Below are 25,570 nucleotides of genomic sequence, written 5' to 3'. Positions count from 1 at the left end.
ACTCACAGACTTAGAGAACGAATTTATGGTTATGGGGGGAGAGGGATAGATTGGGAGTTTGGGATTGACACGTACATACTGCTATATTTAAAATAGATAAGCAACAGGGACCTACGGTATAGCACAGGGAACTCTGCTCAATGCTCTGTAATAACCTACATGGGAAAAGAATTTGAAAAAGAACAGATACATGAATATGTATAACTGAATCACCCTGCTGTACACCTGAAACTAACACAACATTGTTAATCAGCTATACTCCAATATAAAATAAAAATTGAAAAAAAAAAAAGAAATAGTTTGTAGATCTAAATGTGAAAGCTGAAAAACTGAAGATTCTAGAAAATAAAACAGGAGGCTATTTTAATCCCTGGGGTTAGGGAAAGATTTATTAAACAGGATGCAAAAATTACTAACCATAAGGGGAGACTAATTAATAACTTCTGTTCACCAAAAGACACAACTAAGAGTGTAAACAGGCTAGCTGTAGAGTAAAAAAAGATATTTGCAGCATAAAGCCAACAGAGTTCTTATCTAGAATATATAAAGGACCTCTACAAATAAATAAGGTAAAGACACTCAGAGAAAAATGAGCAAGAGACTTAAACAAGCAATTTACAAAAGAGGTTATCCAGTATGTGCAATGTAAGACATGTATAGAAATATTCAAAGCAGTATTATGAAGTCAAAAGCTGGAAACAACCCAGATGTTCATCAGTAGTAGAATGAATAAATTGTGGAGCAATCATAAATTAGAATACTATACAACAATGAAAACAAATAAATGTTGATGACTTTTAAACATAAGTTGAGTGAAAGAAAGACACAAAATTATATACTATATAATTCTATTTACACAGAGTTCAAAACAGCTCAAACTAACCAATGGTGGTGGAAATCCAGATAGTGGTTACTTTTGAGGAAGAGAGAGAGGCTAGTGATGAAGAGAATACACAAAGCAGGCTTCAGTGGTGCTGGTGATCTGGTTTCTTCTGGTATTCACACTAGTGTGTTTAGTTAACATAACTCACCATTTACTTGTGAATTATGTACTATCTACATTTTATAAAGTTTCTAAAGCACAATAAAAACTTGCTGATTTTCTTTCAAGTTGAACTAAGTTTTTAATGAGATGTTATTTTTAAGTCCTTTGCAATAGTATCACCAGCTTTTATCTGCTTCTAAGTACTTAAGCCCATGGGGAACTAGGTTGATGATATTTGACCATCCAGTTAGAATATAGCTCCCCAACTATACTCCAATAAAAATTAATTTTAAAAAACGGTAATTTTGGTACACAATAAAGTTTTTTAGTTTAAAAAAAAAGCAAAAAAAAGAAATGAAAAGAATATAGCTCCCATCTGTGCCCATACCCTATAATATAAGAACAAACAAGGCATAATCTTCCCTTCTCCACCTTGTTGCTACTGGCAGGAGAATGGACAACTTCAGGAAGAGGCAGGAAAATGATCCTTTCTGAGGGGAATATAGCCTCCAGACACCAGGCTTGTCCTGGACAAATGTGACCATCCAGCATTTAACAGTAGCTTCAAGAATCATCAGTTAATGATCCTATTAATTCTATCTAGTATGATGATCTTTTCATATGAAAGTCTCTGATTAAAAAGAGCTTATTGATATTGTATTTCTTTTTAAAAGATTGCCAGCTAAGCTGTACACCGTATATTTAGTGATCAAGCCTCATAAACATATTCCCTCTGATCTTCTTCATTAAAAGACTTTGCATTCATGAAGGCTATCCTTTTATATATTTAAATTTTTTAAACCAAATACATGTATTTTTCAAAACTATTTTAAATACAAAAAAGAAACATTGCCAATGAAGTCTTTATCACCTTTTCAGAGTTAAAAATTGAGAATGAGTGGACCCTATATGACAGATTTACACTGAGTCAAATTTAGTTTATACATTTCAGTTTTCAGTTGCAACATTGCATCCTCTTAAAGAGGAACTCCTAGAATAAAAACTAATCAAGATAAATGTTTAGTGTTCACTTTCCTTTTACACAATTTGTATTCGCTAAGCTTGATGTTGTGTCTTTCCCTTGAATAATCTTTCATTAAGCGTGAATGATTGCTTTCCTCCATGTGTTCAGGTTCATCAACTTGGCTGCGAAGTTGTTGTCTTGCTATTGGAACTAAATCCCGACCAAATAAATCTTTTCAATTGGGCAATTGACCGATGCTACACTGGTTCCTACCAACTCGCATCCGGCTGCTTCAAAGCCATAGCAACTGTGTGTGGAAGCAGGTATGAATTCTTTAAGTGGAAGGTACTGGGCACTGGCAAATGCAATTAAGGTTACTCTTCATGTATGAATAATTGAGAGCTGACTGTTTTTGCAAATATTTGAACAGAGTAAATTCTAAGGAAATACAAAATGGCCTATCTTTCCCCAGCAGATAGCCTATTCCCTCTAAGTTTACAGCTATGTTGAGTTTTCATTCTCCTAGGAGAATGGTTTGTAGTTATAGCCTGGAAATTTTTTTTTTAATTGCCTGGAAATTTATAACGAAGTATTACAGCAGGATTTGAAAATGATAAAGATACATTAAAGGAATTTCTAGAAATGTTTGTGACAGGTATGAACTGTGAGCACTTCAGCCATTTTGAGACCAAACTAAACACAGGAAGCAACGTAAAAATGTTACATTTCTCTTGCCCAAACCTTGAGAAAAGAAAAAAGGAAAGGGAAATGTGTCTCCTGGGATTCCATGGATTACACTTTTAAAACCACTGCCCTAGCTATGTAAATTAGTCAGTCAGTGGAGTCATTCAGTTCTATAATTTATTGAAAGAAATGTTTTCATGACTAAGATGAAAGGGTTAATGAAGGCTCCCCATATTGCAAAAGCTATTCCCAAGAAAGAGCTTATTATGTATTAGAAATCGAGAGAAGGCGGCTCAAGTTTATTTTATTTTATTTTTTTTAACATCTTTATTGGAGTATAATTGCTTTACAATGGTGTGTTAGTTTCTGCTTTATAACAAAGTGAATCAGCTATACATATACATATATCCCCATATCTCCTCCCTCTTGTGTCTCCCTCCTACCCTCCCTATCCCACCCCTCTAGGTGGTCACAAAGCACCGAGCTGATCTCCCTGTGCTATGTGGCTGCTTCCCACTAGCTATCTGTTTTACATTTGGTAGTGTATATATATCAGTGCTACTCTCTCACTTCGTCCCAGCTTACCCTTCCCCCTCCCCATGTCCTCAAGTCCATTCTCTACGTCTGCATCTTTATTCCTGTCCTGCCCCTAGGTTCTTCAGAAACTTTTTTTTTTTTTTTTAGATTCCATATGTATGTGTTAGCATACGGTATTTGTTTTTCTCTTTCTGACTTACTTCACTCTGTATGACAGACTCTATGTCCATCCACCTCACTACAAATAACTCAGTTTCGTTCTTTTTATGGCCGAGTAATATTCCATTGTATATATGTGCCACATCTTTATCCATTCATCTGTCGATGGACACTTAGGTTGCTTCCATGTCCTGCTATTGTAAATAGAGCTGCAATGAACATTGTGGTACATGACTCTTTTTGAATTATGGTTTTCTCTGGATATATGCCCAGTAGTGGGATTGCTGGGTCGTATGGTAGTTCTATTTTCAGTTTTTTAAGGAACCTTCATACTGTTCTCTATAGTGGCTGTATCAATTTACATTCCCACCAACAGTGCAAGAGGGTTCCCTTTTCTCCACACCCTCTCCAGCATTTATTCTTTGTAGATTTTTTGATGATGGCCATTCTGACTGGTGTGAGGTGATACCTCATTTGTAGTTTTGATTTGCATTTCTCTAATGATTAGTGATGTTGAGCATCCTTTCATGTGTTTGTTAGCAATCTGTATATCTTCTTTGGAGAAATGTCTATTTAGGTCTTCTGCCCATTTTTGGACTGGGTTTTTTTATATTGAGCTGCATGAGCTGCTTGTAAATTTTGGAGATTAATCCTTTGTCAGTTGCTTCATTTGCAAATATTTTCTCCCATTCTGAGGGTTGTCTTTTGGTTTTGTTTATGGTTTCCTTTGCTGTGCAAAAGCTTTTAAGTTTCATTAGGTCCCATTTGTTTATTTTTGTTTTTATTTCCATTTCTCTAGGAGGTGGGTCAAAAAGGATCTTGCTGTTATTTATGTCACAAGTTTATTTTTGAAAGGACTGATATAGGCTGTTGATTGTCCCTTTTAATTAAATATTGCATTTTAAATAGCTATCTTGAGCTACAGGGTGAAGGGAATAAATGTAAATTTGTTGTAAATTCCAACCTGTTATGGTTCTAAATTAATAGGAACAGTATTTTAGAAGACATCTACTTTCAATCAACCTAAAATGAACATGCTTTTTAAAGAGGCAAGTTTCTCTTTAATATTTTTCTTTCTTTTATAAAGATAGTAGATAACATTTCATGTCCAAAGCTTTCATTTTCCATAATCTTAGTAGTAAAATTTTTTTTCTATATGTACGTTAATTTCCATAAAAGTCATATCAGATGAACATAATCTAAACTGTCTGATTTTCCATTGGTTTATTTCTTGATGTTAGCAATACTAAGTAATATTTATTTATCCTATTGGATATTACCAAAATAACATTTTTTATAAGAGTCTCTTGCTCTGGAGTGTTGTTTTATTTTCAGGTATTTCAACATTCTAAAAATAAATTTCTATTCTTTGATTTTTAAAAATGTAGTTAGAATCTATGACTTAGACCATAGATTCATTTGACAGAAATGAGAGTAATAAAAGTTTGCTCTCTTCACTGCCCTTCTCCCAGTGAACTTGGTTTGAACTATCCTAGTCACATTTATTTCATTGCATGGCCCTCTCCTAAAATATCACACTGCATTCCTCTGGATAAATCTAGGTATTTTTTTTAGGGAGCACAAATAAATGTTTTATGACTTTAGCAATATAGTCTCAATTCCAGTAATATCTCAGTCACAAAAATATTAGGATATAAAGCCCTCTATGTTTAGAGTAGATTTTTTTAGGATAGCATCCTAAAATATTTTGGTTTCTTAAACAAATATCGCCTATCAGCTTATTTCACAACACTCATCTGTTCAGAGGGAAGGTCAGAGGGCCAGGCAATGCCATGGCTGCAACCTCACTGCCAAGGCAGTAGCCAACATGTGACCACAAATGGTGGTCGTTTCTCACCACAGGGCACGTTCAGAATTTAATGTTTCAGCTGTGGCTTAAATTTGCCCTCTTTTCCCATAAATTCTCCGTCTGTAGAGTCTGGATAAGCCTCCAGGTTTGTTTGCGCAATCCTCACACTTCAGTTTTCAGCACTTTTTTCAAAAGCAATTCTGGTGTTTTAGACTTTGTTTTCTGCAAGTTTGCTTCTAAAAAACACCTAAATAACTTATGAAATAATCTGTTCCTAAAAAAATCATACATAAACTGGATCATATTTTAAATTCCTCAAACAAGGTGTCTGTGCAGTAACTCCTGCAACAAGACATACCCTAAAGTGAAGAATTCTTCCTGTAAAGAAAAGAATTACCTCTTCCTTGTCCAATGAGAATGATCATACACTGTATTTATTTTTGTAGGAATATGACAGTTTATAAGCAGACTCATTTATTAAGGAACCACTTATAACTGACCTTAAAATACCTAAAAGATTTAACATTTTAAAAATGCTCTTGTGGATTAAAATTTTCTACCTTTAGTTTTAGAACTAAAGCAACTTTTACGTAGTTAATATATCAATCCTTATATTCAGCAGCTGTGATAATGGGAAAAAATGGTTCTCTGCATTCTTCTTTTTAGTTTATTTCTATAAATGACTCTCTGTGTGTGTGTGTACGCACGTGTGTTGTGAACTTGCTGGTCTCCAGTCAAAACTATAACTTAACTATAACTACGATCTGACTGGTGACGTTGAGAGATTTGGAAGTCAGAGTGGAACATGAATAGGACCAGGGGAAGCGAGGATAAAAGTAGAAAGTGATGGTAGAACTAATAATATTAGTTTTGAAGCATTTTTCATAATGTATGTTTCATATTTGATTAAAATCTATTAAATGCAGCTCAGTACTATAATTTAGCCCAAAAGAAAATAGCTCACCTGTCAGACAGCATTAGTTCAAATAACTGTTTGGTTTCTGTGTGTGTTCTTATTAATTTTTCCCTCAACTCCAAGTTATATCAGTTTGGAAGAGATAGGGAAATTGAGAAAGAGATTAAATGGCTTTCCAAGGTTATAAATCAAGGTAAATAATATGCTCTATATTAAAAGTATAGACCGCTTCCAATCACTAGCTTAACTCAACAGAATTCTCTTCACATTTAATTAAATACTTAAGAATGCCATTGTTTTTACTCTTACTCTGTAACATACTACTAGAATATAGTTAATAGATGTCTTAGAATTATATGCAAGATCAAAGTTTTAATTTTTAAAGAATTTTGTTGGGTTTATTTTTGGAGGTGGTTTTTGTTGTCATTGTTCTTTGCATGTCTGCCTTGCCTTAACTGTCTATAAATCTTTTCTAATTTAAATCAGGCACTGCAAACTTGAATCCTTAAAAGTAAATGCCCCACATTTCTTAAGGGAATAGCATCCATCTGTTGCCAAGGAAGACAAGGGAAGCTTATGATTCATGAATCTCAGTCATACGCCCTAACTGGTGACGTAGAGCCTCATTTGGTTGTGTCACTCAGCTGGAGAATTTCAGGAGAGTATACAGAGTTTGGGAATTTGGGCTCTGGAAACATACTGTCTTGAGTTTGAATTCTAGCTCTGCCTCTCATTAAGCTGTGTGCTCTTGAACAAGTTACTACAAATGCTTACTCATTTGTGAAATGGGAGTGATAATAGGGTTAGGGTAAGAATTAAATAAAACCAATCTATTGACCTAAGGTCTAGCACATAGTAAGCACCCTGTAAACACAAAGCTGTTATTATTCAACAGCTGTTGGAGGCAAAGAGCTATGATGTAATCATATCAGCTGGTAAAATCTGCTTCTCTTTAGAATAAAATTATCCTGAGCTTCGTCATTTAGTTCTAAGTAAGCCAGAGCTAGTGGGTATTTCTCAAATTCTTCAAAATCTCCTCTCTTTCAGATTGAAAAAACAGTTTTATTTCTTGTTTACTTTCTGAACCATATTTACCTTTCATATTTGTTTTACCATTTTATTTTTATTCTGTATGAGCACAGCTGTCTTTATTTCTTTTACCCTTCCACTGCCTATGTTGAATAATTAAATACTGAAAAATGTGAGATTTGGTTTCTAAGCCTATTTTAAACATCTAAGTACAGATGTTTTATTTATGCTCTTGTACTCATTTGAGAGCTTTCTAATTTTTTCCTTCTCTGGGTTTCTTTCATTTTCTGTATCTGTGTTATTTCTTTCAATGTTGTTCCCCTTAAACTCCGTAGCTCAGTCTTAAGCAGCTAATTGAATTCCCTAATTACTTGGTCAAGTGCATAGCCCTGCATAAGAGGGAGGCTTTGTCTACCCTTCTACTGCCTTTAAATCCCCAGTGATCCTTAGTAGTTTCCAGTGTTTATTTATATTAAAAAACATATGTATTAAATCCCAGTGTCAGAGACAGCAATGTAGGTAAGACATCTCTGCTACTATGGGGCTCAGAAGAAAGTTACCTTTCTATTTTCACAGTCAGAAAGGTCTGTTTCCAGATACTGCAGTTTGTAAGAATTCCAAATTAGACTGGCCATGAAATGATCTATTGTGAGGTGTCCAAGAGGCTGATAGCACTGTGGATAAGTGTTTGAATTCTTTGGAGTCATACAAATCCAGGATGGAATCTAGGCTCCACTACTTCTCCCTAACCTTTGGCAAGTACTTAACTTCTTTAAGCCTCACAAGCTTGTTGTGAAGATTAAATAACAAATCTAGATAAAGGACTTGGTACAATAACTAGCACAAAGTAAGCACATCATAACATAAATGTTACCCATTGTTTATCGTCATCCTCACCACCATTATTTGGGGGCTTTGCCCAATTTCTCACCTAACACATCAACCTCATGCATTTTTGCTCACTTAAAATTAAAGTTCTAGAAAAGCAATCATTTGGGAGTGCTAATTGGTGAAGCCACTTTGGAAGGCAATATAGCAGTATCTACCAGAATTTTAATGTGCCCTTTGACCCTGCATGACCTCTTCTAGAAATCTGTTCTTCTAAAGAAATACTCGCACATTTGGTGTTTGCGGTATTATCATAGTGAAAAAAATGAAAATAACCTTTAAATGTCTGTCAACACATGTCAAAGTCTGGCTTCGCCAGGAAGCAAGACTCTGAGGTGGAGATTTGAGTCCAGGAGATTTATTAGGGAATGCCCTTGGGATCAACATCTGTGGGGAAGTGAGGGAAACAGGACTGGGCAGAGGAAAGAAAGCTCAGCCAATCCCACAGGGGTGCTGCGGGAGAGTAGGCGTGACGTTGGCCTAGGCAATTCCCAGAGAGGTATTCAGCCAAAGGTGTCAGCCTGCAGCACTGCGGTGGGAGATTGAGTGCCTCAGGCCTGGGGGGGGCCAGGGTGGTACACCACGGCATCCACTACGACAGTGGTTAGTAGCGGTACGTCCATGCCATGGAGCACAGTCCGGCTACTAGAAAGACAGAGCCTCACTGTCTGGTGAAAAAGCGAATCCCCCAACAATACACGTAGGTAGTATAACCACAGTTATGTTTAAAATTCTGTGTAACGGGGGAGAGGTATTTTCATATATAACCTTTCAAAATGCTGTTCTCTCTGCCCCATGCTACCCCTTCCATGGCCTTGCTAACAATTACCATGTCTCTTGGCGCTTCTGGGCTTAGTTTACTTGTTTCCTCCTTCAAAAAGCCTCCTCTAACCCCAAGTCTGATGTAGGTGTCCCTTGTCGGGATTCTGTATCATGCTGTGGATAATCCCACCATAGCTCATCATAACTAGACTGTATAGTTTGTCTCCCTAACTAAACTGTAAGCCTTCCTTAGGGGAGGGCACCAGCCTTACTAACTTAGTATCATCCGTACTTTGCAGTTGTTTCTGATAGATGTTTGGTGTTTAATAAATATAGATAGATTGAATGAAAATAGTACGTCAGCGAGCTGCTGAGAAATTTAGACATATTGTCTTCTTCTTTTCCTCTTGTATTTGGTTTTCATTGAAATCTATTTGCAGTAGATAGACTTTTGTGTTCATTTATCCTGGTGTGACTATATTCAATTTTAACCCAAAATGGAGCTATATTTCCCTTCACCTGCTAATAAACAGCAAAAGAATGAGGGGTGGGGGAATGGCCACATGGGCTTGGGAATGTCATTACTTAGTGTGACCGAGGTCAGTGTGTCATCTAGAATTTTGAGAGGTAATGATTTATCAAGATTACTAGCCAGGCTGTCTCTTAAACTATGCTGTTGATTTTTTTTTAGGAACTATCCCTTTGACATAGTGACATTGTTAAACCTTGTTCTATTCAAGGCTTCTGACACCAACAGAGAGATTTATGAAATCTCCATGCAGCTCATGCAGGCACGTATCATTGACTACGTTGAAATTTCCATCCTCGAGCACAGAAAACAGAAATGGTAGTTGATCTACTGGATTGCTATTTATTGATACGTATTCATTTATTTCGGCATATCACCGGTGGATATGATGACTGAGAAAACAATTACATAATCTCCTGTAAACATAGGAAGCCGCTGACGCTTTGCCTTTAATACAATATTAAAATATTCATTCATTAGTTTTTATTACAAAACTTTATTCAATATAAATACTCCTGAGATAGCCAGCCAATGTTTTTTCATACTGTTTATTACTTTCCTACTACTTCTTTATAGATCCTTGAAGCAAAGCTTTTTGTGTACTCGAAGAAAGTAGCTGAACAAAGACCTGGAAGTATTCTCTATGGAACACACGGCCCGTTGCCGCCCCTGTACAGTGTGTCACTAACCCTCTTGTCGTGTGAACTGGCCAGGATGTACCCCGAGCTCACCCTCCCTCTCTTCTCAGGTACCATGTGATAGTCAGTCATGACATGTGTGATCATTTCTGCTTTAAGTGTTCTTACTTTTTAAATTCTAGTGTAATTTAGAATCAAAATTATTGATGCTAAATTTGTAGCTCAAAATTACTCTGGGCTAAGTTCAGTTACATATAAAAGTAAATTCTAGAATATCTTTAAAACAGTGTATTTATCTAAAATAGTGTAGGTATAAATAAACATAGGACAAATGTGAAGATGCTTAGATGAATCATAATACTTTACATACACTGTGTATGTAAAATTTCCCAAAGAAATTAAATATGGGTGGTATAACTTCTAATACAAATAATTGCTGTAAGTTGTTTTTTGGTGGTGGTGACGATGGTATTTTGTAGCTTGAATGTTGCTACATGTATCAGTTGTTAAGAGTTTGAATCAGGGCACATCTTTACGAGTGGTCTTTGTGAATCATGTTTTGGAAAATCCATTTATCTGAGACAGACTTAGTCACATCCTTGCATTGTGCCTGAAACAGTGGAAGGTCTCAAGGAAAACCTTTTTGATAAATTAATTTTCTTCTTGGAAAACTAAAATTTACTTTTATTCACTTCAACCAAGATTTGAGTGCCACCTGTATGCCAGGCACTGTGATTGGATCCTAGGGATACCGAGGTGAATTAAACAGCCTCTCCCATCAAAGTTTCATTGTCTAGTAATAAAGAAAGCTGTGCAATCATATGATTATGATACAATTTTTAAAAAGCACATTCTCTGTATGAGATGGAAGATCAGGGAGTAATCAGTTACTGGGCCAGGAATATCAGAAAAGACTTCCCAGAGAAGTTGATGTCTGAGCTGCGATTTGAAAGAAGAGTAGAAATTTGCAAAGCAGATAAATAGTTGACATTGCAGTTGGCAAGCAGACAGGCATTACAGGCCAAGGAAATATCATATGCATTGGCTTAGGGGTATAAAATAGAATGATGCATTTGAGAGATTATATAGTAGTCAGTTTGGCTAATACAACATGCAGGGAAGGGGGAAAGTTTGAGATGGTCACAGACAGGCAGAGAGGCAGAAGTCAATCTTGGAAGGCCTTGTATTGTACCCTAAGGAGTTTGTAGGCCAGTGACCACATACGTTCTCCTTAAAACCCCTCAGAAACCTGTGAACAGGAAGGGCATCCAAGCAAGCTGCTTGGTTTTTGAAAGCCACTCATCAGTTTCAAACAAGAAGAGAGGGGACGAGATCAGAGTGCATTTTAGGAAGACTGACTGCAGTGTGGTGAATGGATTAGAGAACATCCAATCTAGAGAGAAGAGACCAGTTGAGAAATGATGACGGTAGTCCACGGAGGAAATGAAGAGGACCAGAACTCAGACAGCCCAGTGAGAGCAGAGGGGAGAGACCAGAGTCAGGAGCTACTGGGCGGAGTGCACAGAAGGGAGTGCCTAGTGCTGTATCTGGGAAATGGGTGGTGATAACCCCACCTGGAGAGCCGATTTGGGGAGAAGAGGAGGGTCAGGCCAAGGCAGAGATCATGAGCTTGGTTTGGGTTATTGAGTGTAGGCATCTGTTGGACATCCTGAGTATAGACAGACCAGGGTCAAGGGAAGGCCAGCGGTCGTGACTCATGGAAGACCAGAGGGGTCAGAACCATGGGAATGAATGAGGTCCTGAATGGAGAGCGTACAGAGTGAAAGAAAGAACCTGGACCCCCAACTTTTAAGGACCAGGCCAAGGAAGGGCGAGGGAGCAGAGAGGGAAGGGAGGCATGTTTATAGAAGGAGAGCACCTAGAAGGTGTGTTTTATGGAAACCTAGAGAAGACAGGACTTAGGAAGACGGAGTGGAACAGTCCACAGTCCTATAGATCCCAGGAGATAAGGTCTAAAGATTACTCTATGGATTTCACAATTCATTGCTAACTGTCAGTAGTTTCCATGGAGAAGTAGCAGCAGAAGCCAGATCTCAGGGGCTTGGCTGAAAAGAAGCAAAAAAAGAGGGGATGGGGCTATAGTAGGATGCAGAGTCAGAGGATGAGCGAGACTCGAGCTTGTTTCTTGGCTGAGAAGGAGAAGCCAGTAAAGAGGGAGAGGCTGACTATTTGGGAGAGAGGAGATAAACAGTCCAGCAAATTTAATAAGAAAAGAGGCTCATGTATTGGGTTGCAAGTTCAAGCTAAATCTCTGTCAAGAACTGACCTTTTGGCTATTTTGATTTATGAGGAATAAGTTGTTAAAAATAACATGGAAAAATAAGGAGGTTTTAATAGATTCCTCGCTTTTGTTTATACTGCCTTCACCATTAAAAACCCTGTGGTGGGATTTTTACTGCCTGTAATTTCAGATGACTTAATTCCTTGTACGTAGCCAGGCCAGTTGTTCAGGTCTCTCCCCAAAGCCAGCAAATGTATATGGGATCCCACTGACATTGTCTCACAGTTTATTTAATTTGTTTCTAAAGAGGTGAAGGAGGGGTTGTCCATGTGCCATGGCATTTTTTTTCTCTTTTCCCTTTAAAACATCTCTAAAAATCCAGGCCCTGATCTAGGTGCCTGGGGTACCACAGACAGACATCCCCACCCCCTCGGACCTTATGTCTGACAGACGAGATAAAATAAACATAAATAAGCAAATTATTTATAAATTTTATAAATATAAAGCTATAAATGCAAACTTATTTTATACAAATGAGTAATATGATAGAAGGTGATTATTGCTACGTAGATTTTTATACTGCTGTTGAAAGACGACAGGTATTCTTAAAGCAGTTGTCCCTCTGATTGGAAAGGTTTATTTCTCTCCAAAGTCCCAATAAATTTTTTGTGTCATAAAAATCCATGATATCAGTCATCACATTCATGTAAGTTTAGAAATTAAGTAAATTTTGAAATTTTGACCTGTGTGAAATATAACAGCATAACATGTCTGATTATTGTGCACAGCATTAAGTATATTCTTATTCTTCAAAATAAAAAATTGTCATTTTAATTTCAGGACAAGGGCCAAATCAATTAAAGCTACTGTTTCAGGGATGCGGTGGATTATCTCGGTATAATTCCTGGCATCCGTGTTGTTCTATTGTGTAGCAGGCATGGGCTCTCTAAATGAGATTACATGCCTCGCTGGATGATAAAAAATGCATCAGGCCAAGCTTTCTAATTTCCCTTAGGATAAAACAGTTTCTTCCATAAATATTAGAAATAGGAGATGACTTCAGAACTTGCAGCATATACAAAAAGCTGTGCTTTTATTTCTATAGAAAGCTAATTCAGATTGTAAAATTAAATGCTGCTGGCAGTGAAACAATGTAAGAATGCTATCAGAGGAAGTAATGGTGAGATGACCGGGCTGGTCATATAGTTTTACCCTTTTGACTCCTTATTTCGTAAAACAAAGCGTGGCATTGAAAGCACACTTTCCACGTAGTTGGCAGTTTTCAAGTAGACACCACGAACATGAGTCCACACGCTGGGTTTGTTCTTCCTGGAAGTTTGCATTTCACTTTTTAACAGCTAATAGTTCATGCAAGGCACTCTGTAAAATACAGGCATAGTTGAAAGGTAAGTCATTGTTATAATAATCGTAACTGCTGTTTATTAAGAGCCTGCTGGATGACAGGCCCTGTGTTGAGTATATTATACACGTTATGATTGTATCTTTTAATCCTCACAATCGCCCAATGCAGGACCCGATGGGCCCCATTTTACAGATGAGGAAATTGAGGAACAGAGAGGTTAAATAACTATCCCAGAGTCTCATGCAGCTAATAGGTGGAAGAACTGGGATCTGGTCACATGTCCTTCTGATTCCAAGTCCCCTGTTTTGTCCACCCTAACGTACCTCTTCCACTAGCAGTGGATCTGAATCCAGGAGGTCTTGCATCCCATCCCACCAAGCCTGTGCTCTCCCCGCTGTGCTCTCACTTTCCTCCACGGAGCACGTGCTGAGAAGTGAGGGGCTGGAGGACAAGCCTCAGTTGTAAGATTGTATGGCCTTGGGGAGCTGCTGTATATGAAAATGCTTTGTAAACGGAGGGCTCTGTTGGATCTGTCACTTGCTGTTCATCTTTCGGTTTAGTCTGATGAGATGACGTGGCTCTCGGTCCCTTCCCTTCCCTCTAGAGGTCAGCCAGCGGTTCCCCACGACGCACCCGAACGGCCGTCAGATCATGCTCACCTACCTGCTGCCCTGGCTGCACAACATCGAGCTGGTGGACAGCAGGCTGCTCCTCCCAGGGTCGAGTCCCAGCAGCCCAGAGGACGACGTCAAGGACCGGGAAGGGGAGGCGACGGCTTCTCATGGGCTGAAAGGCAATGGCTGGGGCTCCCCGGAAGCTACGTCCCTGGTGCTGAATAACCTCATGTACATGACAGCCAAGGTAAGCTCCAAGGAATCATGCCTCCATCCCGTGCTCCCACATCCCGGGAAACCCAGGATTAGTGTCATCTACCATTAAAAGTCACAAAAATAGGGTGTGGTTGGTGGCGACGGTTGCATAACAGTGTGAATGTGCTTCATGCCACTGAACTGTACACGTAAAAATGGTTAAGATGGGAAACTTTATGTTTATTTTACCACAATTTTAATCGTGATCCTAATCATCATCATCATCATCCTAACATTTGAAAAATCATCTGAATAAATATTGTGCATTATAAATTCCTAAAAAGTGGCATCTTTCTGATGAATGGCCATTTTCCCCCTTCTTATGATTTTGAGATGACCGTGACCCTTAAAATGACTTTTGATCGGACATTTTGCATCCTCACGTTTTTCCTATGTGTCTCCCGAGCCGGTTTTTATTTTGTTGGTTACAGTATGGAGATGAAGTTCCTGGACCAGAAATGGAAAATGCCTGGAATGCTTTAGCCAACAACGAGAAATGGAGCAATAACCTGAGGGTCTCCTTGCAGTTCCTGATCAGCCTGTGCGGGGTTAGCAGTGACACGCTTCTCCTGCCCTACGTGAGTGCCCCTCTGACCTTCAGTGGTCGTTACTCCGTCGGTGGTTCCGTCAGCGGTTTGCAAGTCGGAATGTGCTCTTTGCTCCAAGTAGAACAGAGATGTCAGATTTCATCAGTCACGCTAATCTACTGTGAGCTTTCTAGCTATTATATAAAAGTTCCCTTCTGCCCCTCTGAGGTGCGGACTAGTGTCCTAGTGACACCTCTGTCATCCCCTTTCTAAGGCTTTGGACACAGAAACCTATGAATTTAGGCATAGACATTTTTCTAACAATTACCTATAAATCTGTCTTCTAGAAACATTAGACCCACCCGTTACGTAAGAGAAACTAGGTGTCCCATTATATTTTTACTAATAAAGTGTTTCATGTTTACTTCCTGATGCTCTTCAAACAATAAAAATGCAGAATATCCCAGTTTGTCTCTTCAAAGGCAGGTGGTAAGAGAGAGAAAGAAGCAAAGAGAAATCCTACTGAGATTCCCACCACTTAGTGTTTGTATTTAAAGGTGAGGTGATCAACAAAACCACTACACGTTTAAAGCCCTGACTCAGTTGGCCTCTGTGTGCTGGTTGCTTTTCTGAGAGATTCTGTGCCTGCCGGCTGTTCTGGGTCACATCAGCCGCATTACAGCTTCCGTGCCTCAGGTTTGGGGTCTATGGTGCTGCAGACCTTTAGTCCAGAGTTATTTTTGCAACTTAAAACTCTGCAGACAGCTCAGACTCATTTGTTTCTTGGGTAGAAGAAAGTAGCAGGAGACTGAGGTTTGTTTTTTTTTTTTTAACAGAAACAGCTAGCAGTTTTCCCCCCATGGTTTTGTATAAATAAAATACTTTCTCAAGATAAGACCTTACATGGCAAGTTTTTAGTTTAGATAGAATCATGTTTAGCCCACAAGTTATCCCCAAAGTAACTTTCGTAAACTCAGCCATTAGGGAAGGTAAGACCTTTAACCACACACTCCTATCAGGTGTGCATGTGAAAAGGGGTGAATTTTAACCCAGACACTTGACTCCTCCTTGGAGAGAAGGAGGATGAGCTATAGGGTGAGCGCTCCTGGGGGATGATGTGGTCATCAAACTGAACGGGTTACCATCTCTGCTGTCGACAGCCTAACATTCTTGCGGGCGTGCTCTGGAAGATATCCCTTGTGTTCTGTTTTTCGTCTCAGATTAAAAAGGTGGCCATATACTTGTGCCGTAATAACACCATTCAAACCATGGAGGAGCTTCTGTTTGAGCTACAGCAGACGGAGCCGGTGAACCCCATCGTCCAGCACTGTGACAACCCGCCCTTCTACCGCTTCGCGGCCAGCAGCAAGGCCTCGGCAGCAGCCTCCGGTAGGGCACAGGCGGCTGGGTAGACACCTTGCCATGGAGCTCTGGATTTACCTTTATGTAGAGCATTGAAAGGATATGAGTATGTGTTTGTTACTTTCTCTTATTCCTACATATACACTCATTTAAAAGACGGCTTAAGGATAGCTGAGACTCTCAGGGCCTTGTCTGATGAATGAAATGATTTTGTAAGGATAACCAGTAGTCGAGATCCAGGGACTCACATGCCACAGAGCTTTTTGCTTTAGGCTGAGCTTAGAGTGGACACTACTCATTTAGGTATCTCATTTCTGGACCTTCCTTCTTGTATCGATGGAATTCTCTTGGCTAATATTCTCCCAGGGTTTACTAAAATGCCCCCTGACCAGTGTTATCACTTTCAATAAGTTGGTCTCTCAGCATCATTTTATGAAATATATACCACCCTCCTCAAATTCCTTGATGCTATCTTCCTTTCAATTCACCGAACACTGTAACTACCTTCAAACCTCTCTCCTCCCCTGGTCTCTTATGCCCTCTATGTGCCCCACATCCTGCTGCCAGAGCAGTGTTATTGCGAAGAAGCAGTGGCCTAGGGATCAGAAGCTCTAGGTACTTGGAAATGCTTCACTAACATTCGTTTAATAACTCCTGGACCCAGAAATGCTAAAGCAGCTAACAGCAGGGCTGGCCACTATAAATAAGCTTGTTACCTAAGTAGCCAGGAAGAAAGGGTTTCAAGAATGTTTGCAGCCTCGCTTTATAAGAGAGTTGAGGAATTTGGTTTGACCATAACAGATGTCTGGGATTCTCCATTTCAGTGGGGCAGGCTTGGAAGGTTGTTTAGAATGTCTGAGATTGTGCAGAAGATGTAAGGAATCTCACAAACAGATTTTACAGGAAATCCTTTCCTGGAATTACTTGAGACTTGAGCTTGACCCCATCGCAGGAATTTCTTTCTAAGTGTTGTTCTTTAATCCCATCTACAGGAACCACCTCCAGCAGCAATACAGTGGTTGCTGGCCAGGACAGTTTCCCAGACGCTGAGGAGAGCAAGATATTGAAAGAATCTGATGAGAGGTTGGTGCACAAATTTGGTTTAATATCCAGCTTAACTTTCAGCAATTGTCTATACAAAGCATTAGCAAAATTTGTGGGGCTTCATAAATTTCACACACACACACACACACACACACACATACACACATCCTTCTTTGTTTTTTAGAAACACAGATTGACTTTCAGACTCTGCTCTGTATATCCCTAAAGATAACAATTTCCTGCTGAGCAAAGCCAGAGGAGAGAAAGATTAAGAGAGATGTTGTTCTGGTGGCTGAAGCCTACTTACCCCAGGGCTTAATAAAAACCACAGGTTGTTCTGCTAGTGGGCACAGACCATCTGGAGTTAGAGGGAATTTCCACGTGAAATGTTCAAATCTGGGTCTTGAATAATTTCTTAGAGACAGAGTAGTTATCTTGAGGTGAATTCTATGAAACATCATCATTCTTCTTTTACCTTTACTCTGTCACCTCTGGGTTAACCAAGAACACTGTCTAAAAGAAGTCTCAATCCCCTTCCTATTAGCTCTTTAATGGTAATATTTCTCTTGTTCGTATTTCTGCCCTCACGTTGTCTAGGAGCTACCCATAAGTAAGCAAAATCTGGATCACTATTTCCTGCAGTTGGTTATGAAGAGCAGAGAGACAAACCAAAAGAGATAACAGGACTCAAATTTGATAATTAAAATTAGAATGATTCTCATGGTGTTGAAAACTCCTTAGGTTGAATATTTTCTAGTGAAAAGTAATGGGGAGCCCTGTCCCTTAAGAAATTAATAACAAGGATGAGATATTCACAAATTCATACTGGAGAAAATTTAGTGGATCAAATAATGAAAATAATTCATTTAGCCTAAAAAGCCCCTAGATGCTTCATGACCATCCTCAGGATTTCATCCTGTACACGAGAATACGTCAGGGGCTACAGGTGGAAGGTTATCTGACATGGGGCTGGAGTTCTGAAAGTTCATTCTCTAATTTAGGCACTTATCAAATTCCTCAACATGTTGATTACTGGCTGGCTGCACTGCCTTTAGGCAGATGCTCATCCTGTGAGCTTGCCTTCAGATCAAAAGCTCTAACTCAGGGCTTGCCTGGTGGCGCAGTGGTTGAGAGTCTGCCTGCCAATGCAGGGGACACAGGTTTGAGCCCTGGTCTGGGAAGATCCCACATGCCACGGAGCGACTAAGCCCGTGAGCCACAACCACTGAGCCTGCGCGTCTGGAGCCTGTGCTCCGCAACAAGAGAGGCCGCGATAGTGAGAGGCCCGTGCACCGTGATGAAGAGTGGCCCCTGCTCGCTGCAACTAGAGAAAGCCCTCGCACAGAAACGAAGACCCAACACAGCCAAAAAATAAATATAAATAAATAAATTAATTAAAAAAAAAAAAAGCTCTAACTCAGTAGGTCATGAATTATAGACCTTTTCCTTTATAGTTCTCTAATAAAGGCCTTTCTTTCTCAGAAATAGATAATTTTCATACTCTATACATCAATGACAGTACAAGATTATTAATTAATGTGTTATTTTTTCATCTATATTTGCCAGTACCTTCTTTGGAAAACTCCCTCATGGTAAAAAAAAAAAAAAAATGACATATTTCTCTAAAGATATTTCTACTTTCTGGTGGGAGTGTAACATTCTTTATCATTCAATGTGTAGTCTGAATTTTTCATGTTAATTGTATTAAGGGTAGAAAGGTGATACATTTCCATACATTAACATCTCATTACAAAGGCCCCTTTAGGACCAAAGTTCTGAGTGTCCTGCCTAAATTTTTAGTGGTAGCCTTTAAAATGAAGAAGCCAGAGAATATCTGTACTAGGCTTTCTTGTTTATCTCTTGCTTTCCTGCTCTATCACCACATCTCTGTTGGCCATTACAAAGCCTGATGCTACCCACATTTTTACATATTTGTGCACATCTATTATTTCATACTGACTCTATATGTTTATCTACCTATAGGTAGATTAATTGGTCATATTTATATGTATGATCATACCTATATGAATATTCTATCACAAAGGATACTATTATTCCATTGACCCTATATTCCACCTATGCTATTTCTCTAATATAGTCTGTCTTTTCTTTGAAGGTAATCTGTGCCCTCAGCCTAAAGTATCTTTTTTCTCTGCAATCTACTTATCGCCTTCCTCCCTGTCATGTTGATTTATAGATACTTGTAAACATGCTTGTGTCTCAACCACTAGATTTTCATTCTTAGAAAACAGATTATGTAGCTCTTATACATATTTCTATCCTTAGTGATTACCCTACTATGCTGCACATAGTAATCATTTTTTAAAATGTTTATTCAGTATGTGAATGAAAATTGGAGAAACATCACAGCCCCAGAGGTGGATAAGCTGTCCAGACACCCTCCAGCCCCCCTTTCTCCCTGCCTCTTACTAACCCCATTACACAAGACAGTTATTTACGCTGTTCTTTACAATCCTTCTAGACAAAGAGCCTACAGAGATAATCTTGGTCACAAATACTGATGACCTGGCTGCTGTGTGACACAACTGCTGGGGGTACCAGTCACCAGAATGCATTGTTGGCCTCCAGGGGGCACCATGGAGCTGTGCAAAGCGTCAGCCCTGATGCCATGTTCTTTACAACTAGTTAATGGTTCTTAGATATAATTCAGAAATATTTAATAATACCGTACCTACTGACAAAAAATTTAGATAACTTATAGTAAAACCAGGGTAAAAGAAAAAGAGTCAAGCTAAAAGGAAAGTAAGATAGTTATGTCAAAAGTCCTAAAGAGAACTACTAAAAGTTAATATTAACCTAACATTGAGTTCCTCAATAGTCAAAGTAAGAAAAGAAAAATAGAGCAAATTTTGTAACTTTCAGTACATCAAAAAATAAACAAACAAAAGCAATTCATTGGAAGCTACTAAGTAAGTATTCCTAAGCTCTAAGAAGTATTTATCATGTAGTTTTTTAAAACTAAACAATAAAGTGAACACATATTTTTAATTAAAATAACAGTTCATAAAATATGCAGAAACAAACCGTTTAAGTAATTTTAATACATCAACCATTAATAAAAGCCATGAAAGGATTGTTCATAAGGAACTAAAAGCAATAAACTTTAGCTATGTAAGTTTCTGGTGATCTGTGTTGATACAGGGATAGAGATTAGTAATCCACAGAAAGTTGTGTAAGTATTAATTTGAGCAAAATCATCAAGAGAAAGTTTAGGGAAACACTTCATGCTTCTCGTTATTCTCTTAGCAGAGCTATTTGTATGATACATTTCTAAGACATGTACCTTTATATTAAAAGACTGTTCAGTCTACTTAGTCCTTGAAATTCCTCTAGGACCTAGACCCAAAATTATTTTCTTCAACCCAGGAAAGCAAATGAACACAGCAGATTTTACTCTTGGGAATCAGTTTTTTACTTTTTCTTTTTGCCAAGTGTACACTTCCCTGCTCTGTGGTTTCAGCCTTCTCCAGAATAAAGAGAACAGTCTGGAAGGGGCTTGCCCCTCCCCTTCATCTTGGCCTCATAAACTCCTCCTAGCAATCATTTAGATCTATCTCAAAAGGAAAAGAGAAGAATTGCCATCCATTCTATAATTCTTCCCTGCCTGGCCTTCCCGAGCACGATTGTAAAACCGACATATATCACAATTCTTGAATAGCTAGGAAGGCTGCAAAGCTCTCTGTCCTGTGGAAATCTCCAGATGTGGAATTCTTTCATCACTCTGTTTTTATTCCCTGTTGAATGATGTCTGGGCTCTGCATATGCTGTTTATATCTTTGCATTTATCAGCATAAATATGATTGTAGAACTTCTTCAGAAGGTAATAGGTTTGTCACTTTTCCAATTTCATGAGTACCAGCCTGATTTAGACAATTACGTGGCCTGATTTATATGAAACTAAGCAGATGTCCTCCATCTTCTGTTTTATGGATTCACAAATTAATAGCCCAAAAGATAAGAGAATGAAGAATGTTTGAAATACAAAGTTACCGGGAGAAAGATGGCTTGTCAGGACCAAAAAAAAAAAAGCTGCTGCAGATATCTACAGAGTGAATAAAACCAAAGGCTTTGTACTCAATACATTTCTATATTCAGAAAATCCAAATCATCGTTGCAGTGTTCTGAGGTTATACCCTGGGACTAGGTAGCATCTTAATGGTACCTCCAGTACATTTTCCTGAAATATCACTCCTTCTCCATACATTGATGAGGACAGCTACAGCCGTGTATTTTCTGGTGTTCCAGAGGGAAATAGAGTGTTGATCTGCTATCAATTAGGATGGAACACCCAGTCAGTAATGTAGATAAAACCCACTTTGTATCATTTTATGTAAAGTAAATATAGACGTACCATTTCACCCACCCTTCCCCTCATCCATACCCTTGCCTGACCTTATAGCTCTTTAGATGGTAAAAATGCTGTTGATTTGTAAGTCTTTGGTGCCCTGAAAAGGCATTCTAGAAATCCAAGGTAGTGGTATAATAATTAATACCTTATGGTTGGATGGCGACTTGCAGTTTTGGAAATTCTCACATCATTTCTTTTGATTCCCACAGCAGTCCCAACAAAAAATTGGGTGAAATAAATGGTGAGGTGTTATTATTATTCCTTTTTGGCAGGTGTGGAAACAGGGTCCCCAAGGAGGTAAAGGACTTGCCCAGGGTCACCAAGCTAGTGAGCGAGAGCTCAGCCTGAGATCACATGTCCCCCATTCTCGGAGGCAACACGGCAATAAAAGCATCCCTGTACTGCCACCTTCCTCGGCCTGACACTGGACAAGTTGCTTAGCCTCACTCGGCCTGTTTCCTCATTTGCAAAGTAAATGATGCTTATCTCAAAGTTGAGTGAGTGAGATTAAATGAGTTAATGTATGTGAAGTTATTATACTTCGACCTTTTTTTTTTTTTTTGATTACGTCTTAAGCCACAAGAGAGACCAGACAGAAAGAGTCCCTCTGGTCCTCCTTTTCCGGTCAGCGGCCTGAGAGGGTAAAAGGAATGATGTCCGTGTCACTAGTCTAGTGTCAGCACTGCTGTAGTCACTGGTAGTTGCACACGGGAAGAAACAGTGGATAGAAGGATGGCTGCGGTGATGGCATTTCTTAGGACACCTTTGGATTAATCATGAAAACAACTACCCTCTGAGCAGCTGCGGGCAGCGTTTAGTACATAAACTGTCATGCAAGTCAAGAGGTTCAAATCTTCGTGTTCACTTTAAGAACACTCGTGAAACAGCCCAGGCCATGAAGGGTAGGCATACCCGAAAAGCCACCAAGTATGTGAAGGATGTCACTTTAAAGAAGCAGTGTGTGCCGTTCCGTCGTTACAATGGTGGAGTTGGTAGGTGTGCCCAGGCCAAACAGTGGGGCTGGACGCAGGTTCGGTGGCCCAAGAAGAGTGCTGAATTTTTACTGCACATGCTCAAAAATGCAGAGAGTGATGCTGAACTTAAGGGCTTAGATGTAGATTCTCTGGTCATTGAGCATATCCAGGTGAACAAAGCCCCCAAGATGCAGCACAGGACATACAGAGCTCATGGTCGGATCAGCCCATACATGAGCTCTCCCTGCCACATTGAGATGATCCTTACTGAAAAAGAACAGATTGTTCCTAAACCAGAAGAGGAGGTTGCCCAGAAGAAAAAGATATCCCAGAAGAAATTGAAGAAACAAAAACTTATGGCCCGGGAATAAATGCTGCAAAAAATAAATGCAAATAAAAGTAAAAAAAAAAAAAAAAAAGAGTCCCTCTGGTTATATTACACCTCCACTAGTACCTTTTCCTAAAAACATTTTAAGGAAAACTTTAAAGCTGGTTAAGTCCAAAATTTGTTATGAAACTATTTTTGTTTCCAACTATTTCCAATTCTATCTCCTTTCACTTATTCAATCATTCAGCAATTATTTCTTGACCACCTCCCATATGCCAGGTTACCATGTGAATAAAGGAGTCATGTTATTCAGTAGCATGCCCATTTTATTTCCAAACAATTGTTATAATTTTCTAGTTTAATTCAAATATTAGTCTTAAAATGTTTCTTTTCAAAGTTTGAACTTGTGCTCCCAAGCAAGAGTGACCACTGGCCCTCTCGAGGACAAAAGGAATGTTTGGTGTACACTTTTTACAGTATTCTTTTAGGAAAAGGATCATGAGAACTAGCTGCCCAAAAATAGTGTGTTTTTTTGTGTCACAGCACATACACACATGTCAGTATCTCATGATGGTTGTTCTTGTATTTGAAGGTTCAGTAATGTCATTAGAGCCCATACCCGTCTGGAGTCGAGATACAGCAATAGCTCTGGAGGATCGTACGATGAGGATAAAAGTAAGTAGCAACAGGCTGGGGGGGTTCCGATGGAAAGCAAAGGATTGGAGAATAGAAAATGAGTATTTTGATTATTCTTGTTCTAATCGCTAAAAAGGGGCCCATAAGTATTAAGTAGCCATTTAATCCAACTATGTAGATGGGCAAGTCAGCCTCTTAAAAGTAAAAAGAAACCAAGCAGTGCATGAATCAAAACTGTTAAAACTTCAAGCTACTACCTAAAACCATGTTTTTGTATTCTTGGCCCTTTTCCTTGGTAATGCAGTTGGGGAAAGGCTAGTAAGAAATTGTCTCATGAGAAAACAAAGGTTTCCATTCAATTTTTTGACCTGTCTTGGGAGTGGATTTAACCTTTAAGCTTTGTGAGTCAGCTCACCCAGGATAGATTTGTTTTCACATTGAATATCTCAGTGGCACAGTCTCAGTGGCCAAGTGAAAACCTTGCCAGACTGGGAGATAAAATCATCACAAAAATTTCATTGTACCTTGGGAAGTTGGAAAAACCAAAAAGGTCAGTGCATTCATTAATTTTGTTTAAGCCCTGGACAGGTTGTGTAGATACTCAGAAGGTGATGGGTATTACTTGTTCACAAGTTACAGAAATCCTGGAACCAAAGAACACTCCCAGTGACATTTAGGTATGCTAAGGAAATCGGTAAACTATCTGGTAGAACTTATTTGTCTATTTTGGTGGAAATCGTAATATGATATCTCATGAATTAGGTTCATTTTGTAAGTCAGTGCATTGGGCCTTTGTAGTGGTTGTTTTGAGTTGTTTTGTTCTTATGGGAAATGTGCAGAGTGGGGTAAGAGCTTAGCAGTTCTAATGACACCACATTTCAGTTGCCCTTACTTTACTTCTTAATGCAAATATAGATAGGCAATTCTCCGCCATTCAAAATACCAATGGGAGGAATGTCTAAAATCCATATATATTGCCATACTTGGGTTAAGTTTTAACTATGTCCCTATAAAACGTTTTTCTAGAAAGGTCAGTATGAGATTAGGGGGAAGAAAAAAAAGCTATTTGCATTTTCCCTCCTTTCTGTGCCCCATCAAGAGGCTCTGCCATCCAGACACCAAACAGGTGAATCTAGGCAGGACCAGATTTTATAGATGAAGAGAGCAGTGCCTGAGGAATGGAGTTGTTGGTTCAAGAAAAGTCATTGCTATGCAATATTTGGTAACACAGAATTTGAGGACAGAAAAACTGAATCATGAAAAACTTAGGCAGTCAAACCCTGACTCCCCCAGAATGTGACAGGCATGATATAACAAAGCAAAGCTCTCTGTGACTGTGGCTTTTACATTAGGCATATTGTTGCACTTTGGCCAGTTGACTCCTTCAAATTGTATCTCTTCGTTCTGGGTACACGACCCAGAATTTGGTAGAAAATGCCGTAACAAAGTAACAATCATTTTGAAAATACATCTTCAGAGCCCTCTGGTATTAAAACTTCATATTCCTTATATATTTTAAAATAGTGAATTTCAGGGGATAATTATAACAAAATAAGCTAATAGTTGTGTCATTATATAAACTCAGATCACTGACTTTAGGGAGAAAAAGAAAAAGTAATAGAAGTATTTATAAAGGGAAAGAAAGACTATTGTGAATGCAGATAAGGCATAAAGAGTAGTCTAGTATTATCATTATGGCCTATATTTTACCCAGAAATGTTTATAAATTTGTCATACCAGCATAAACAGCATTTTAATGGGAAATTTTGGGTACAGAACTTGAATTTAATTGAGTCAGGTGTCAGTAATATTCTTCACAAGGTTACTAATATTAACTAGGGAAATTGGAGTTCACAGAAAAGTAGTTTGGGTGCTGAAGCTCAAATCTTAAATTACTCATTGAAAGAGAAAAATGGAATCAAGCTTCTCAAACAGATCCTCATCACAGAAAGTCC

At 38.7% G+C, this 25,570-nt stretch overlaps 2 protein-coding genes and 1 non-coding gene across 7 annotated transcripts in view; all 3 read left to right on the top strand.

Annotated features, from left to right (window-relative positions):
• FRY (FRY microtubule binding protein) overlaps positions 1-25,570 on the top strand; it is a 420,573-nt gene that overhangs the window by 327,596 nt on the left and 67,407 nt on the right. For all 5 annotated transcript variants that reach the window (XM_057532698.1, XM_057532699.1, XM_007164157.3 and 2 more), the window contains 8 exons: positions 2,118-2,272; positions 9,426-9,525; positions 9,840-10,011; positions 14,111-14,367; positions 14,807-14,953; positions 16,123-16,291; positions 17,257-17,347; positions 23,572-23,654. In XM_057532698.1, coding sequence (XP_057388681.1) covers positions 2,118-2,272; positions 9,426-9,525; positions 9,840-10,011; positions 14,111-14,367; positions 14,807-14,953; positions 16,123-16,291; positions 17,257-17,347; positions 23,572-23,654 — 1,174 coding nt within the window. The remainder of the gene's footprint in view (positions 1-2,117; positions 2,273-9,425; positions 9,526-9,839; positions 10,012-14,110; positions 14,368-14,806; positions 14,954-16,122; positions 16,292-17,256; positions 17,348-23,571; positions 23,655-25,570) is intronic.
• Positions 22,312-23,062, top strand: LOC103008353 (60S ribosomal protein L17-like). The gene has a single exon (XM_057532700.1). The coding sequence runs from the start codon at positions 22,573-22,575 to the stop codon at positions 23,020-23,022; it is 450 nt and encodes a 149-aa protein (XP_057388683.1). The 5' UTR covers positions 22,312-22,572; the 3' UTR covers positions 23,023-23,062.
• On the top strand, positions 22,414-22,479 carry LOC114236064 (small nucleolar RNA SNORD58). Its single transcript, XR_003622101.1, has one exon. It is a non-coding gene; the product is annotated as a small nucleolar RNA SNORD58 (small nucleolar RNA).

The sequence above is a fragment of the Balaenoptera acutorostrata genome, chromosome 18 (genome assembly GCF_949987535.1).
Source record: "Balaenoptera acutorostrata chromosome 18, mBalAcu1.1, whole genome shotgun sequence".
Taxonomy (NCBI): Eukaryota; Metazoa; Chordata; class Mammalia; order Artiodactyla; family Balaenopteridae; genus Balaenoptera; species Balaenoptera acutorostrata.
The sequence above is the reverse complement of the archived record's forward strand: the minus strand, read 5'-3'. Positions and strand labels throughout refer to the sequence as shown.

What these genes read in the sequence shown, in the direction of transcription:
- LOC103008353 (XM_057532700.1), top strand. Translation starts at nt 22,573, where the DNA reads ATGAAGGGTAGGCATACCCGAAAAGCCACCAAGTATGTGAAGGATGTC.